Source organism: Lepidothrix coronata, unplaced genomic scaffold (genome assembly GCF_001604755.1).
Source record: "Lepidothrix coronata isolate B3197 unplaced genomic scaffold, Lepidothrix_coronata-1.0 Scaffold155, whole genome shotgun sequence".
NCBI lineage: Eukaryota > Metazoa > Chordata > Aves > Passeriformes > Pipridae > Lepidothrix > Lepidothrix coronata.
In genome coordinates, this window is record NW_016690335.1 from 265,444 (window position 1) to 284,536 (window position 19,093).

General features: G+C 36.0%; 1 protein-coding gene across 4 annotated transcripts in view; it reads right to left on the reverse strand.

Moving 5' to 3' along the window:
- The window catches only part of MYO16 (myosin XVI), a 361,587-nt gene that overhangs the window by 113,448 nt on the left and 229,046 nt on the right, over nucleotides 1-19,093 (reverse strand). For all 4 annotated transcript variants that reach the window (XM_017828978.1, XM_017828980.1, XM_017828979.1 and 1 more), the window contains exons 17-21: nucleotides 18,372-18,483; nucleotides 15,708-15,825; nucleotides 14,881-14,952; nucleotides 14,132-14,273; nucleotides 4,653-4,725 (exon numbers count right to left, since the gene is read on the reverse strand). In XM_017828978.1, coding sequence (XP_017684467.1) covers nucleotides 4,653-4,725; nucleotides 14,132-14,273; nucleotides 14,881-14,952; nucleotides 15,708-15,825; nucleotides 18,372-18,483 — 517 coding nt within the window. The remainder of the gene's footprint in view (nucleotides 1-4,652; nucleotides 4,726-14,131; nucleotides 14,274-14,880; nucleotides 14,953-15,707; nucleotides 15,826-18,371; nucleotides 18,484-19,093) is intronic.

The window sequence follows — 19,093 nt, forward strand, 5'->3', positions numbered from 1 at the left end:
CCCTGAGGGCAGGAATAGGTTTTTACAGCTCTCCTCAGCTTTTCCTGGGATCCCCCAAGCCCTTCCCAGGGGCCAATCCCAGGTGACACCTTAACATGGAGACTAGCAACTCTGACTTAAAAATATGTCATTATTTTTCCTTGTTAAATGCTGAATGTCTAATGTCTGAGACAATACAATTTAATATAAAATAATCTGTTATGGTTGTTTTGGCTAGGAAAGGTTACATGACAAAATGTAGTGTCAGCAGAGTTAACTACAGAAATAACACACTGACAAGTTAAAATCTACAACACCTAATAATAGACATAGGCAAAAATTTCAACACAGCTGGGTTCTACAATCTCTACTTCACAGTCACAATGGTAAAGTAGAAAAGTCCTGAATGGGGCAGGCAATGGTCCCTGCTCTCAGATCCAGTTGGCTCCTGACACGAGAGATATGCTGCACGGAACTGCCATGGAAGCTGTGCCTCTCCCAGAGCTCTACTGCATCACACAGATAATGTGCACAAACTTTAATGGGTATAGAGTTGAATGGGAGTCAAGAGACACTTGACTGTTCCAGCGACCTACAGTACTAATCCAGATAAATCACTTATATTTCCTATAAAAAGGATAATATATGCACAGTTTCTTCTGCAAAATTTAAGAGGCCTACAGAGGCAAAATACTATCCAAGAGTTGAACGTGTTATTTAGCAAGAACTAAATATGTTTTTCAGATTACCACTTGAATTAGACATCAGAGAGAGAAGAGTCCATTTTACTGCATTATTGGTCTTTATGATTAGAAAAAGTTTCTTCACCCAAAGAGAGAGTGATTGGGCAGTGGAACAGGCTCCCCAAGGAAGTGGTCACAGAACCAAGCCTGACAGCGTTCAAGAAGAGTCTGGATGATACTCTCAGGCACAAGGTGTGACTGTTGGGGATGGTCCTGTGCAGGGCCAGAAGTTAAACTCGATGATCCTTGTAGGTCCCTTCCAACTCTGCATATTCTGTCATTCTATGATTCCACAACTACAGACCTCCATTTTGTTAGAAAGACCTGACTTTCTGCAGGGCAAGGAAAGGCTATTCTTGCTGTCTGAAGTCTGGTTTCTCTCCTATAATACAGTTTTCTTAGAAAAAAATTGGGGGGAAATGGTACAGGCAACTATCCCTCCTGTTTATTGTTTGTTACGTTCATTGGTCATGAGTTTGTTCAGTTTGTGGTCAAAAAATACACTAGCACAAGGGTATAATGAAGATTGTAGCATTCCTCGACTGTATTATTTGGAGTTGTGCTGTGAAGTAACCATGAATAAGATCTAACCTAGTTTTAAATTCTACTAGAAGAGAAGTAGATATTACTACTTTTAAAAAGGTGCAGATTAAATCGTAAACAAATATAGTCCCTCTCAAACAGGGAAACCTAGGAAAACACTGAAAATTAACACTGAAATCTGCAACTGCTATTTTTGGTAGAGCACTCATATTTCCTGAAATTACCACAAAATGAAGGTCATTTCTGTATAGAACAGGAAAGAGAAATCTGTGCTCACTTCTGACCATGTTCCACTGTGGCTGTATACAAAGCTGTTCTGGCACAGCAGGTATGCAGCTGTTCTAGGAAAACACTGTTCTCAAGCTAATGATCAATGCTAGGAAGTGACTGTAAATTGTAACGGGGTGAGATAAAAGTGTACTGTAGTAATTTACCACAGCTCAGTTGACAAACAGTACCTCATTGAGTCCTGGTAATTCAGAAGTTTTCAGTCTTTATTGAGCAATGACTCTTTCAGACTGTGGCTTCTAAAAATACTGCTTCTTACGTTTCAGCTTTTAAATTTCATATCAAAAATCAGAACTCCACTCACTATTGCTTATTCCACACACTTATTTACTGTTATTTTAGAACTACACATCTTTTTTTTTGGTCTTATAAATATACTGTACCACACATGTGCTATAGAATGAAAACTTACCAATGCTCACCAAGTACAAGGAAAACTTAACACTTAATTAAGAATTACTTCCTCTTCGTAATCATCTAAAAAACTTTTCTACTGACAAGCTGTCAGTCACATTGTTTTGCCTGCAGAAGTTATCATACTCTTGGTGTAGACATAATTAATCTTACTTTTCTAGTCCTTTGACATCTATTTTTCTGTGTTGCCCATGAGTCGTTCCTAGACCAATCCTTTGTTTGACTTCGACATTTCAATGCTCGAATGTCTTGTCATTCCAACACATACACTGGAGTTTCTACCTGGTTTATCTATTGTTGTCTGCCTGAAAACACAATATTGCTGTTCTGTCTTAAGACGCAGTTTTTAAAAAAAAGTTTTTCTAAAAAAAGTTTATTAAAATGAATTGCTTAAATGCACGTGATTTAGTACCTTATTGCTCTCTTAATTATGATATTAGACTATCTATCAACTAATCTGATATGAAGCATCAGAAAGATTCACACAGCTACTTGGAATGTCTCCAGTCTTGGGCAATCAGGAAGTTTTAATTTTTCTTGAAAACAGTTGTAATTTTTTTCCCAAGAAAGCAGGAAAACAGATATCACACAGAACACCTTATCACATGCTAATTTGAAACAAAAGGTTCATTTTCCCCAAAATTACTTTTGTAATGCCATTTTAAAATATTCTAATCTAAATTTGATTGAAAAATAATTTTTATGGCTCCACCACTGTCTGGCTGTAACATTTAATGTTAACATTCTGCGATCACAAGCCTTGACACTGGGCATGTTTGCAGACATGATGCAATGTTTTGCATGAGGACCCTATCTGGGCTAATAAGACTGTTTATTGTTAGGGTTAACAAGTCCAGGCAGAATACTGAACTAGGCTAGACTGCTAGACTGTTCCAGTTTTGAAGTTCAGGCTGTTTTGGGTATGTCTGCATGATTACATTGTACCACGTGGCGACACAAACTAGTTCTTTTCATTGATACTGCAACCTATCACTTCAGGAATCAGGTATGTTAATTGCATTACAGAGTTCATATAAGAATGAACTCTGTAATTCCCTCACCTCTATTCTGCCTTTTCAGGAATGCAGTTAAGTAGATTCTGAGATAATATTCAGATTATTACTCAATATTATTCAACAAAATGCCTTCAGTCCAGGTGGAGGGACAGTAAGTGTCTCTTGAAATATATTTATGTAGAAAAAATAAAATAAAAATGCAAAGTTGACTTTGAAATAATCATTTTTGCTATGCAGAAATCATAAATTACTTTTTACTCATTTTTCTTTATATCTCTTTTTTTTTCTTCAAGTATCCTCTGCAGTCATTAAGCACAAAATTACTTACCCCAGAAGTTGGAATTCAAAGTATTTCATGATGCAATTGCAGATCTTATATGAGTTTCATGACAAAAACACAATGCAGAACAGAGTCAAAGGAAAATAACTAGTAAGTCCCAAGATGCACCCCTCTCTTTTGAGAAGCATTTAAACTGCATAGAATACTTTATCCTCCTTATTAACAAGGAGGTTTTTTGGATTTTTTTTTCAGATATTGTCTGTTAAAATGTTTTTAATTTTTCACTCTGTATTTTCCCCCAAAGCAGGCATTCACACTGAGTAAATGACTGTGAATTTTGGCACACATCAATAGTCCTTAATCCAGCAAATGTTCAAGCAAGGTAGAACTGTAGCAGCAAAAAGAACATTGTGAGAGGGGAACTGCAATACATTTTATGGCCTTCTTACATGCTCTTTTGAAGGTACTGGTAACCTCATCATGCTTGTGCTTTCAAACATTTAGAAACTGGATAGCAATGTAAACATGCCATACAGGCTGAACTAATGTGGTTCTATGACTTCTATTTCATTAGAAAGAAGAAGTTGAGGCATAAACCAATGGATTAACTGGGATGAAGGGGTAAATTCTGATTTCAAAAAATTAACAACTCCTTTGTTCCTGATGATGCCATTCTATTCTTTTCTATGCTTTGATTTTCTATTCTGTTTTCTTCTGCTACATTACAGAATGAATGAACAACTGAAGAACTGACAAACAACTGAACTCTTTCAGTGTGTTGTGTAAAGTCACTTATGTTTTCTGAAATACGTAATTCACAAGACCTTTGGTGTTCAGAGACTAATGTCTCTTTCTTTAAGCAAACAGCTTAAAGAAAGTTTGATATTTAAATGGATCTTTAAGCATTTAGTGAGCTAAATTTCAATTTATTTTACATGGATGCAATTCAATTTTTTGAAAAGTCATGTGTTGTAAAGTCACACAAAGGTGAATCTGCCAATAATGGCACTTAGCATAATGTAGCATTTTCATTCTATTTTTTCTCCAAGGCATCTGAAGACCTTTTGATCTTTCTTCCAGTTCAGCGTATTGTCCTTCTACTCACTGATCTAGCTGAAATATAACTTCCACAAGCATGAAAACAGACAACACTATTTCCCTCAGATTGTCTTTCAGTGCTGATACTATCCTTCATCAAAGTCATTATGGTAGATATTTACTAGATTATTTTAAAATCATCAACAACTGTACAAAGATCTGGATATAATTCACACACATATAGGCTGAACGGGAAAAAAATATTTAAGAGAAAATTTTCACCTTCATCTATATTTATATTCTGATCAAAACACTGGTTAGTTAAACATTCAGCAAAAAATCAACACTTACCTGTTCAAAAGTATTCTTTTGAAATTCTTCAAATCCAAAAATATCTAATACTCCAATTTCAAACACCTGGTCACTGGAAAGAAAAGATATTACCGATAATACATCTACTGTTTCTGACATAAGTATGTCTGTTGTGGAACACAAGCAGGCTGTATTTCAAAAACATGGGATGAAATACACAGCAGAACATGTACAGAACAGAATCAAAATTCTACTCACCAACCTACTGTATTGAATGGAAATAAAAAACCAGGGTTCAAGATTGTTTTAGCAGCCATGTTAAAAACTAAATTCGTGAGATAAGGAGAAAATCTTAGCTTCTTTTAAGTCCAGTTTCTAAATGTATAGGTACCCATTTGCTCATATAAGAGACAGACATTTAGGAGAAGTTTCAAAAATGCTTGGTTGCACTCAGTTACCCTTTCCAGTTTATATTTCTTTGGCAGCCAGAATCTAAGTGTACTTCAAGGGAAACCTGTTAAGCCCAAGCCCAAGCATCAGGTAGAGGCTGAGAGCTCGGGCTGCACAAGAGGTTACATGTCTCCTGGGAAAGAACAGTCAGGGTTCAGGCTTGAAGAAGACAGATGTTTCTTCTCTGTATATATAAAAGAGTACTTGTTGACAGTGCATCTAATTTGTCCTGTGTCACTGCATGCATTCAGGGAAGGAATTTTATGTTGGTCAAGTGGAAGGATTAGGGCAGAGCAGTCACCTAGGATTTGGACAGGAGAAATGGGAAAGGGACGGAGGTGTGTTAATATTCTGTACTTGGGACTGAGTCACTGTAAACCTGATCTGGAGAGGAAACTAAGTTCACTACAGTGAGCAAAATGAATGTTTTGGGATATTCTGTTGCCTATTTTGCAAGGATTTGAGAATTCCATATGAAAGATCTTGGCTCACTGAGGCCGGATTTTTTTTTAATTTTCTTCACAGCATTATTAGATAGAGAACATAAAAAGTGGGTTGCAGTCAACAAGTTGCTGCAGTTTGCCTATGTGAATGCATGGGACTTTCTCCAGAGTGAAATGATCTGCAGCAGAATGAAGCACTTTGTACTATAGCTGATGGCTTTCCGGAACAGGGAAAATCTGCAATGGAAAAATCACTCAGTTTCCTGAGAAAGGATAAGGACGCTGTCTAAAGCAGGTAAGTTTTCCTTTGTCAACGTAATTTGCAAACTTATGAGTTTATATGCATGCAAATAATATAGCAGGCTGCTGGTTCTGAAATCTACTTTTCCGTCCACATTTTTTCCTCTATGTCTAAATCTATGTGTATGTCAGGGTATAGACATAAAGGAGAAAAAGGTGAACCACTGTTGAAGTACTTGAGTATAGTTCTGTTGCAGTCATTGTAACTACTAACATTTCATTAGGCAACAATCCAGCCCTCAAAATAAATTCCCATATAACAAACCAAAAATGTAAAATCATTAAAGAAAAGCGCATTACAAAACAAGGTGGGAAAACAATCTTCAGGGACAAGTAGAGCCTTTTTCAGAAATCATACCCAAGAAGTCTGTCTTCATTTTCTAAGGCACACTAGTTCAATGCACTACTGATTATCACAAGACTGGCTATACGTGTAAATGTCAGACATAGATTGTTACATAATAAATATAATCTAGAAACACTTTGTTGGGCAGGAGAGGTTATTGGGAGGTCGATTAGCCTCCAAGGGAATTTCTACAAAAAGCATAAAGCTATATCACCACTTCCATCTCTAGCAATGACTCCAATTTAAATTGTGTTTTAAAATGTAAGCCTCATTCACAACTGCTCCTGATTGGAACAAGGCGTACGTTCCTTGTTTCAATGTGTTTTAAACAAAACCTGTCCCTTTCTAAAAAGAATCACATGTTTTAAAAACAAACTACCTCAGAGAAACTAATATTGAAAGTCCTTTAGTATTCTGGTATCCAAATTGGTTTTAATAAAAAAAAAAAAAAAAAAAAAAGAGCAGTTTGAGATTTTGGAATACTTGATAAGTTTTCTTTTTTTTTCCCCCTCCCATTTAGATATAGCCTTCCTTACAGGAAGGCAACATAGGAACTCCTATGTAACATTGTACAATGGCTGAAATATTGCATTATATTTTGCAGTTTTTAAGAACTACTTAACACAGAAGAACCGCTTATCCTTTATCTGTCTAATTCAGTTAATAGATTTGAGGCTGGGTTGTTTATATGGCAGTTGAGTCCATGATTCTTATTTTGTCATATTAGTCTCTTTTACTTTCCCTCAAAGAATATATAAACATTTGCATAAGGAAAAGACCAATACAAACTGACTTAATGAATTATTACAAGTCAGGCTAAACATGAACCTGGTCCTAGTTTCTAAAATTCTGGGTAAAATTCTTAGCAGCCAGCCTACTGCCTACCTCAAATAACATTCCTTATGAAAACTGTGATATTTGCAAGAAACATCTCGACTTGCTGAAGATGCATTTGTTGACAGGAAATCATGTCACCCCAGTGTTTTTATAAATGCCCCTTGATAATCTTGGTCTAGTATTCTTAGGAGATGCATACTCTACATGAAAAGAGCTAGAGGTTTTACATAATTAATATCTTGCCTACGGGGCAAATATAACAGAACAAGGCTCTATATCCTCTACAAAAGTGACATTTGACTATTACATTGTGGTATTTATGTGCAAAATCTCTCCAACCATGATAGTCATTTTCTGTATTAAATTATTGCTCAAATTTTGAAAACTAAATAACAACTGACAGCACAACATCAAAATTAAAAGCATTGTTTTATATGTAGCTGCAAATTACTTTGCAGTTTTTTTAATATTTCTTCTCGTTTTTCTCTTTTTTTATACCACTTTTCTTCTCAGAAGGAGGGTTCATATCTGTTTTTATTGGCTAGCTGTCAATCATATTAATTCCAGCAAAATTACTTTCCTTAAATTAATCATAGCAGAGACTCTCAAGGCAAAATAAAGCATGAATGATCCCGTGTTTACAAATGAAAGGTCATGTCACCAGTTTCTAAAAGAACAAATATCAGAAAAAACCACTTTTTGTTCTGAAAGATCCCCTTCTTTTATTTTTTATTATTTTATGGTTACTAAACATCACTGACACATTTCCTCATTACATTTCAAATATTCAGTATTTACTATGTATAAATAAAAGAACTATAGTTTTAGTAGGGACTGAGACTTTGATTTCAAGTTTGACAATATTTCCTAGCATAGAAATTAGAAAAAAGGAATTTGCCAACATTTGAAGAACTTTTTTATCTCTTAGACCAGTACATAAGTTTGAATAGTTAAAAACAAGCATGGATGTTCTCTATAACTCATTTTGGTTTTCTTACTTACAAAACAGTATTTCAACTGATAATATTTTTCAATGCCTCCAATTTTGCCTCTTTTTCCTCAGAATGACATCTCTGTAAAGATGTCCTTACAGACTAAGAATATCTTTTTGATCTTGTACGCTTAACAGTTGTATTATAAAGAAACTACATGGAAATTCTTGGCAGCTCCTAAAAACAATACACATATGGAAGACATCCTGTCTAATGATCTACTTCCTTGGTAGACTTCTTGCCATTCATCAAGAGATGCTCTTGAACCATTTGCCTTTCCTGGCAAAGTGAACAGAACACCCTTTACAACATGTCTGACCCATTGCTTCAAACAAACCTACAGAATGTTATCTGATCAATTTTTTTTTTCATCACAGATGATTTTTAGTTCCAAAATCCATAGGGTTCATTCCCATTGTTATTTTCTGCAATCTGCCTGCATAAAGCAGTGAGGTGAATCTCTTGTGGGAGGGTGATCTGATGTGCCTTTTCATCTGCCCAAAAGATAATGTTTCTTGCTCTTCCTCCGACTTCTGCCAGTAACGAGGAAGGAAGTCAGTAGGCTTATGTCTGATCTGGATAAACTAGAAGTGATACTGATTTATGAGTAAATATTTCTAAGATTAGATGACGTATATAATCTAACCTTCAAATTAGACCCTTGGAATCCTAACTAAGAAGCCCTCAGTTTTCCCAGGGGGACAGATTACACCTGTTGTCATAAACACAGTTTTTGAAGGGAACAAGCAGAATACTCCCAGTTGGATATGTTCTTCATCATGAACAATTGCTAAACAAAACTAATTTCTGTAACTTTTGAGAGCCTTTTCAATATTCAGAGATTTTTCCTGAAATTTGGTGTCATTGCAATGTCTCAGGTATCTTGCTCTACAACTGTAATTTTTCTTTTGATATTACCTTACCCAGGTGGGAGGGGTACATACAGAGACAGTGGTTAGACACATCAGAAAGAAATACTGACTCCATATCTGAAAACATTTCTTTGAGTAGGAAGGAAGAAGTATGTTTGTTAATAGACTCAAGATCCATAGCTTTCTCGTCAGCAGCACATACTATTCCCAGCTCTTTCAAGTAGAATTTTTTCTATGCTTTAAAAAATGACATTATCTTGTTTAATGAAAGACTAGAAATTATCCATACTGAAGCAGATTTCAAAATATATTATGCACCAAATTATATCTGACGCTTTGTATTGTTTGTCTGTTTTAAAGATTTCCCTACTTCTATATAAAGAAACAATTCTCATTATGCTGTGAGTTCATGTTCTGAGAAGGAAGTTGTTTTCCCTCCTTCCTGCATGCCCAGCACTCTTCTGTTGCATTCAGTAATAGATACATAAATGGTTTAGTTTATGCTCCTTTTTTTTCTCTTAAGCTGGGAAGATTTCTATTCTAGAATATTTTATTCTATAAATCAGATTATGTACTAAGAATGAAGTAAATGAAACGTCTGAGATCTTTCCTCTCCCCAGATAAGTGTTCCCACTGATTCTCTTGGCAGTATAGGAATTTTGCTGGCTGTAAGAGTATACAGTCAGGATATACAAGCTTTCAGAAAATACCTATTTAGAAATACTTATATGCTCTATTTGCAACAGAAATCTGTGGCTGACCTGGTGATACAGCCAGAGAGAGTAACTGAATGCCAGCTTTCTTTGCTTGTCTGTACACAGCAGGCATATTGGCACTGGCCCCATCTTCAGGCCACATAAGAATCACAGAATGGGTCAGGTTGGAAGGGACCACAGTGAGTCATCTGGTCCAACCTCCCTGCTCAAGCAGGGTTATCCTAGAGCACATTGCACAGGATTGTGTCCAGACGGTTCTTGATTATCTCCAGTGAGGAAGACTCCACACCTCTCCAGGCAATCCGTTCCAATGCTCAGTCATACACACAGTAAAGAAGTTGTTTCTCATGTTCAGATGGAACTTTCTGTGCATTAGTTTCTGCTCCTTGCCCCTTGTCCTAGCGCTTGGCACCATCGAGAAGGGCCTGGCTCCATCCTTTTGACACCCTCCCTTCAGTTAATTATAAACATTTATCAGATCCCCTCTCAGTCCTCTCTTCTTGAGACTGAACAGGCCCAGCTCCTTCAGCCTTTCCTCATAAGAGATGCTCCAGTCCCTTAATCATCTTTGTTGCCCTCTGCTGGATCCACTTCAGGAGCTCCATGTCTCTCTTGTACTGAGGAACCCAGAACTGAATAAAGCACTCCAGATTGGTCTCACTAGGGCTGAATAGAGGTGCAGGATCATCTCCCTCAACCTGCTGGCAGTGCTCTTCCTAATGCACCCCAGAATACCATTGGCCTTCTTGGCACAGTGCTGCCCAACAGACATCTTGCTGTCCACCAGGACACCCAGGTCCTTCTCTGCAGAACTGCTTTCCAGCAGGTCAGCCCCAAGCCTGTACGGGGCAGTTGTTCTTCCCCAGATGTAGGGCCCTGCATTTGCACTTGCTGAATTTCAGACAATTCTTCTCTGCCCATCTCTCCACTGTCGAGGTCCTTCTGAAGGGCTGCACAGCCCTCTGGGGTATTGGCCACTCCTCCCAGCTTCGTGTCATCAGCGACCTTGCTGAGGAGGCATCTGCCCCTTCATCCAGGTCACTGATGAATAGGTTAAACAATGCTGGGCGCAGTATTGGACCCTGAGGGACACTGCTAGTAACAGGCCTCCAACTAGACCCTGCCCGCTCTGGGACATGCTGTTCAGCCAGTTTTTATCTATAAAATACTTATCAGCTTTTTGTCTGCTTTTACCTACAAAGAGAGAAACTCTTTGCTAACTAGCTGATAAAACAACATGACTTCTACTTACTAGCAGGCAGAAAACATAATATTAAGATTTTCTCAAGCATATATATCTAATTAGCTCTCTTTCCCACAGAAAAGAAAAACAATATTTCACAAGAGTTCACAGACATTCTTAAACCCCCATATATGAAAAGTCCTCTTGCAGAATGAGTCAGGAATTCTTAAAACATTGTCTTAAGTTATTTCATTACTTATTTGGATTACTAGATCCAACTTTGCCAATGTGCAGTCAATTACCTTGAAATTTAGGCAGCCATGAGTGCTAGTCACTTATCTACAAAACTGAAAATCAGGATATTTATTTGAAATGGAAGTAAACTTTGAAGAGTTAAGAGTCTTGGGAAGAAACTCACCCAGACTATTTTGGTAACAATAAAATCAGTAGAGAAGGGAATCTTCATATAGATGAGTGAAGACAAATATAAATCATTAAAAACCAAATAATTATAAGCATCTGTGAGAAATTTTAATAGTGTCCTTTTAATCCCATTCCAGGGGCCAATTATGGCAAAATAAGTTTCTCCCCAGTCAATTTTTTAAAAATAATATCAAGATGAATAAAGTAATAAACCTCAGACCTTGCAACTAGTATCTAGGGTTACAATTTAGTAAAAACTAGACAAAATTATAAGTAAGTTTTTATGGAAGAGAACATTTCTAAAGGTGTATTATCTCACTTAACAACATCACCAAAATTCTTGCTTTATACCTATTGAATGATACTGTACAGTAATGAATTCCCTGGATTCTGGCAACACTTCTGTCCTATACTTCATACCTTTACATCTCAGTCTTTGCAGCTTTTCACAAATCATCTCCCCTTCCCTTAGATCTAATTATAATCATCGCTTTTATTTTGTCTGAAACCTGTCACAAGCTATTTCATAGTAAATCTAAATCAATATTAAAGAACAAAATCAAGTATTTCCACCATAAAAGTTAAACATGGATAACTAGTTTCCTCAAAAATCAAAGATCAAATGTTTCTCTTAGAGTTACTAAGCCAATAAATCTAATTTTATTGCTTCATAAATTCTCACTGAAGTGGGGCGGAAGTACATTTAAGCTGCCTCACAACAAAATGAGAACTGAGTTAGAAACCTTATTCCAGGTTTCTGAACAAGGCTTCATCCCATCTGATAAGTAGTAACTCTGTGAGTTTCCAACTGGGGAATGAAGCATAGCCTGAAAGGTATCACGCTTCTTTAGTCACATAAGTTAATGTCTTGGGTAAATCTCTACACAGAGGTTTATTAAAACTTCACCAAACTGGAGATATGCTGCTGTTAACTGATACAGCTGCTCAGATGTATATGAAGTAAATCTGAATCACAACCCACAGATTCATTCAGTAATCAAACTTGCATCTAGAACTGTGCTATGCCTTGATTTACTACTCTGGGGTAAACGATATGATTAGACTGGACCAAAAAAAAAAGCTAACTCAACTAACTCAACTGAGGTCGAAATATCAGTGAGGGATGATCAACTTAATTTTCACTTAAAATAAGCTAGTTAGCTTCAAGTTTGGAAAGGGATCTGAGGCTGATTTTGACCTGCTAAAATTTAATATGTCTTGTCAGTACTATCAATTAATCCTGAGCTGGTTAGCTTCCTATAACCAGCCTAAATGAAGAAATCTCTCTTTTCAAGAATAGGTATATTATGTGGCCAGAGGAGACTTGCAAATTTCTCATTCCTGACAACATCAAATAGCTGTTCTGTTTTAGCTAGGACTTACAGGATCACATTGTCTTCAAGTTACCTAAGGTAGAAATAGTTACCTCTTCTACCTACTGATTGCACTAAAAGGAGACTACAAGGTAAACAATATACAAACAACTCTGACTTTCAATATTTGAAGATCCTATGATATTTAGAAATTATAAGTTTATATTAATGACAGAGATATACAACACCCTATTGTGAAAGACTGTGAGATATCAAATGGCAAAATTGTGAAATTACACATTGAAAAATTTTAATAGATTTTTAATATACTGATTCTAAATTTCTTTCTCAACAACCACTACAAAAAAGCTCACTGTAGTTAGCAATGCCTGAGATGGATTGCTTGTCACAGACATTCAGCGAGCTAAGCTCATGTTCCATAAGTTCCAGGGATGAATGAGGAAGAATTGTGACCACATGCTGTTGTCCTTCCCTATTACAAACAGACTATTTCAAGTTAGGACATGGATTGGAAAGTTGCTCTGGCTTGGTGTCAGAAACAGACAAGTAAAATCATTCTGTGTTACTGGCAAACCTTTCTTTTGCCTCCAGCAGGAAGCTAGACACTCTGGTGAGATACATAATGACAAAACATTTTTAGGTGCAGAAAGCTCCGAGTTACTCAGGCATGGTACCTTTTTGCATTAGCTACATCCATAGAAGAGAAATGTGATTTATCACTAGTTGGTCTACAAATAGGAATAAAAATAAGGTTGTGAAGTCCTCAAACTCTAAAAGAGGGAACCTCATAAATATTTGTCCTATTAAGCCAATGCAGATATAAGAGAAACATTCTTTTTTGAAAGTTCTGCATCTGTCATTTGTGTATTTACCATTTAAAAATATGCCAAGACACTTGAATTTTGCATTCATAAGAAAGATCAGCTGAGCGTGTGAGATGTTGAACCTTGATTAAGTCATATGCATATGATCATCTAATTAGGTCTACTGTCTTAGTTTGTTACTTTGATTCTACTGAGATTTCCTTTTTTTTCTTGTTTCTTTAATTTGTTTCTTGACTGCTCCACTGATGCATGTTAATTAGCACTCATTTTTCCAAGACACCACACTGGATAGCAAAAGCATTGAACTTAGCAGATGATAACCTAGAGAACATTCTTAGAACATTTAATTCAGTGATATTTATACATTTTTTTGAGGGCCTTTGAATAAAATTCTGTTTTTAATACCCTGTGCTAAGGCCACTGTTTTGGGAAGAAAGAACAAGTATATTTCACAGTAAAAAACCACCAGGCAGTGTTTTGAATGTGGAAAGACTATCATTCTGTACTGTCAACTCCTAAAAGGCTACTAATTTCAACCAGCAACCTTGATTACTGCATAAAGTACCATGTCACCCTATACAAGCAAATAAATAAATAGATGTGTTACAGAAGAAACAACTTGAAGGAATGGTCGGTGCCTTAAAGATCCAAGCATCATGGTCATACTCTCATAAAATGCTTTAAAATTCTATCACTATGCATTAAATTCCTCCACTTAATGGAATTATGTTTCTTTTATGGATCTGGATTTGAATAGAAAATGAATGGTACACCTAATAGTTATAATGGCACTCCTACCTGTCAGTGTCATCTTGATTTTGAAGATAGCAGTTCATTGTATTGACTAAAAAGCTAAATAGACGACCATATAGGGATTTTGCCAAGAGATCCCGGTAAAAATCTGCAATCTCTATAGTGTGCCTCCGTACAATCATGTCTCCTATGAGAGAAAGCAGAAAATGGAGATGAAAGCATGTTGCGAAGTTCGCCTTAAGTAATTTTAGTTACAGTAAATTTAGCTACAGTTACTTCTCCTTTGCCAAACATTTACACAGTGTTAGTTTTTTTTCTGAAGCCTCCAGTGCAAGATGAGAAGACTGTCAACACTCAAAAGATTTTCAGTTTGGAAATATGTGCCTTTATACTTTCTTCAAAAGAAATATGTATGAGTACCACAGAGAACTAGAATTTTACGAATATATTTTTTCAGTTTTTTTTTTCCAAGACACTCCTGTTGACTTTAATTCTCACTAATATTCTCTATTAATATCTAATCTGTTATCTTGACACACTTCTGTAAGAACAATCAAGTTAGTAGCCTGTCAACATCACAATGTGTGAAACTCCTTTGCTGCATATTACAATAATTTGGTGGCTCAGTCTGATTTACTCCATGGCAGACAATCCTACATATTCCTCAGAAAAAATATTTACAAGGTCATACAAGACATAAGAAAAAAAATCATCAGCTTTTAAAATTCTCAAATCAGATGGATCAGAATGCCATCAGGGCCGATCTACGAGAATTTAAGCTTGGAAAAGATTACCTTTAAAATACTGAACATCAGTTGTTAAGGCTGAAGCGAGCTCATCCGGTGAAACCTGTAGCATTCCTGCCACTGAAATGAAAAGAAAATTTAAAGAAGGACTGATTTGGGCTATACTGCATATTTCATTTCTTATAACAGATTTTCTTCTGTAGATGCTATTTTTGAATAGTGAAAGAATCCACACATTAAAGAAAAGGGTGCTGTCATAGGAGTAATCAAAATTAATGAACACAAAATCGGATTACTATGATCAGTACTTTGTGAAGTTTGAACATATCTGTATATTACATTACAGCTTTCTTTCCCCTTTAAAGATTACTTAGGACATTCCCCAGGGTTTGGTAGACTTTCTCTCCTACTAGAGTTAAGGTATGCTACTTATTGACATTCTGTATCCATAAGCCACTTGGAGGAGATTTGTAAGTGATCAAGAGGGCAAACTTCAAAGCATGGAAACAAGAGACCATTTTAAGACATGGACTTTGAATGTAAGGAATTCAATTCAAAGCAAATTGTTCAGCTGTTGACAAGCAGTGCAAAAGCACTTTAAAAGAAGATGGTACAAAGTGCACTGTTCAATTTCTTTTGGCAAATGTTAGCATTAAAAATGACATTTAATTAGATAATTTCCGACACTGGCATTTTATTTCATCTCATAAAAATCTGTAGTTTATGAAACATCCAAGTCAATTGGATACTATCTTGCCACAGTAACTTATTTTTTTTTGTCTCCCTGGAATTATGTTTCCATCTGTCGGTGGAACAGCGCAACTGCCCTGCTGTGGGACCAAGCAGGCGATGCTCCAAGGTCATGTCCTACTGACCTTGTTCCAGTAGCTGCAGGTCTGACACAAATGCTGTCTCAGCGTCTGTCAGAGCCGTAAAGCGAATGTCTCCAAGATGCAGAATTGCTGAGAGAATTACAAACAGGTTCTCCACCTCCTGCACATATTTTATGCAGAATTAAAGATAAAGAAGAGATCTGTTGGGCACATCAGTGAAAGGCAATGCTTTATAAAAACACAAATTCTACTACATTGTATCACTGGCATTTCCTAAGTTAAAAGTATTCATGTGTGAATTCCTAACAAGAAATCTGGATTTAGAAATCAAACCGGAACCTATTTAGGACATACACCAACAAAATTACCTTTTATTCCTTTTGTTTTAATATAAGTCACATAAACTGCTACGTTAAGAAAGTTTTTCAGAATGTGATTCAAATACTTAAATATCTTTAACAGATGCATTATTTTTGCAAGAAATAAACATATCACGTCCATAAAGAATTTCCAAAGAGACAATTTCTGTATCTGGGAACGGCAAGGTTTGTTTTTTCCTCAGGCAACTGCATTCACAAATAAAGTGTCTAGCTCTAAATTATAACAGGTTTTTGGTAGTAAAAGCTGTAATTAAGGTCTTAAAGAAACAAAAGCAACCACCCTTGCCCTCACACTTTCCCTCCATGACTACATGCTCTTTTCTGCTGTCTCCAGTATTATGAAGCAGTTATCTTTAAGGGCAGATTTTTCCTGGCCTCATTTTTATTGCAGCAAGAGGAAAACTAACTTTCTTGGGTTGTTTTGGTTTGGTTGTTTATCTTTAAAATATTTTTAAATCCAAGAAAAAATATGATCCATGACATATGAACCTTAAACGTTAAGATATAGAAAGCATTGTGCATTTTTAGAAGTTTTTTTAAGGTTTTTTGGAGGGTTTTTTTAAGTGCTTCTTTACAATTGTAAAATGAGAAACCTGATATCCACTACAACATTACATGCCATTATGCACGGCAAAGTTAATTGATAATTTTAAAAATATTTTTGAAAAATAGTATTTGGAACCCGATTCTACCAAAACTGAAGAAGTGATAGTGAGAACTCTCACCACAATTTGCAGAATAAGATTAAAAAATACACTACTAATGAAATATTTGACCAATACATCCTCTTTATTCCCGAGTTTTCTTCTTCTTTTCTTCTTATTCCTTTCCCCAATAACTATCAAAGGCCACTAAAAAAGTCTTTCTGGGATAGACTATAGCACCAACGCTGTTTAAGCAAGTTTTATTCATACATTTTTAGACAAGAACTTCAATCTCTTACTGTATGAGACAGATATTAATAGGGCAACAGTATATTTTTCTATTACACAATACCAAAGCTGAAGGTTCAAAAAGACCCAGTATATACAGGTGAAGTCAGAGCAAGATAACTCCTAAAACAGAAGAACTGTCATGTTAATATGGCATTTAAACTAGGGTGCTATACCCTGCTCCTTGGGATGATATCTTAGGCAAGATGAAATGGCACACTAGTACAGCATACTCCTTGTTTGTAAGTTAGATCATTCAGAACTGATTTGGGAATGACTGTACAACACTGAACGGCAGAGGGCTGGGATAGCTGTTTATTCTGGTGATTTCAGTAAGCCCTCAGGTTTACTTCATATTCCAGATTCTCAAACACCTTCTCAGTGTACTCTAAAATGTGTGTTCCCTCACCTTTAAAACAATTGTTTTTAATAAAAATTAACATATTTTTGAAGATACCATTAAAAACTGCTAAGGAATCTTTATGTAAGTCTTCAAAAAGATAATTAATCATTAAATGTGGCTAGATAGTCAAGGAATAATACATACAGACCTTTCCATGTACCTCAGAAGTAAAGGGTAGAAATTTTAGGAATGTGTTTTACATATTCCGCTCTAATCTTCAATGCAGGAGATCAGTGTGCAGCACTCCAGAGTTCCACAGATTTCTAGCCTCCTAAATAATTATTCTAACACTGCCTGAATACAGAGGAGATTTAAAGATCGTTTACACTTTTTTAGGTTGCATATTTACACAAATTATATGAGTTCTCATATTCATCCCTCCATTTCCTCTAATTTATGTCCTCCAAAACCTCTTCTTGATTAATTTTCCAAATTATCTTCATTTGTTTTATAGGATAAAAGACAAACATAAGGCCTATCTTCTTGTTGCTTTTGAGGAGTTAAGTCAGCTCTTTCAGGTTACCCAGCTCTAATTTTCTTTGACTAAACATTTATTTACTTCTTTTCAGGTACTGCTAGCATATGTGTGTTTCACAAAATTAAAAAAGACAGGGAGAGAATCAAGAAGAGGAAAAAAATGCCTGTGGATTTTATGAGATGTCTGTCACATGGGATTTGATTGTTTCTTTTTATCTATGTAATTTAATTGTTCAGAGTATTATACCTTGCAGCTGTGTAGTGAATCTTTAAGAATTAAACAGATTTACATTGCTGGTTCTGTGTCTAATTAAAAGTGATTACAGTAATTTCTCTGGAGTGAGCTAGTACTGTATATTGTTTCAAGCTCTTAAACAACAGGGGGAAAAAAAAAACCGAACCAAAAAAAGCACTTCTTTTCCCTCCAAAAGGTTATCAGGGAGAGATCCATATGGGCTGTTTTTAACTAGTATGATGATTTTAGCCACAAATAACATAAACTTGTGTAACTCACCAGGCTATTAAATCCCAGAGCACCTAGAGCTTGTTTTAGTAGGATTAATTTTTCCCTGTTTTGAGGGTTGGCTGTTGACATCGTCTCTTCCAGTACAGTCTGGCTTAGATACCTGCAGAGAGGAAAAACAGCATATATGGCATTTACAAGGTTGGTGCATGATCAAACTTTTGAAGTTAAAATCTAGCTTTGCATTTCTAAGCAGAGGTTTATAACAGATTTTTCTCAGCCTTTGGAGAGAATAGTACCAGCAACAGAATCTTCTGTATTTCTTTCTTAAACTTTTGCTTAAGACTCTCCCCAGCCCCAACTTTAGTCCTATGTGTAAGCTAAAACTTCAGATTGCCAGTTTTGCCATTCTTGCACTACCAGAGATTCCCCTTCAGAAGGAATATTTGAAGAGAACCTCTGATAACTCTGACTGCTTTAAATTCCCCTCCTGCTGCTAGGGAATAGATCAGCTCTTAACTGCCACTATCATCATTCATTCCCTTAGCAGCTGAACGGATGACAGGTATACTCAGCATCTCTGTAACTAAGTAGTAACTAAGTACATGGAGTAGTAACTGTACAGCCCTTAAGTTGTACTGGTTTGCACACTGTGAAGCAAAAGGAAATTCTATGAACCTTCTCAAAAATAATGATTAGAAGAGAGAAAGAGAGACACCTAGTGCAGCAGCTAACTCAGGAAAGAGAAACACAGAAGCAACATAAGAATCATA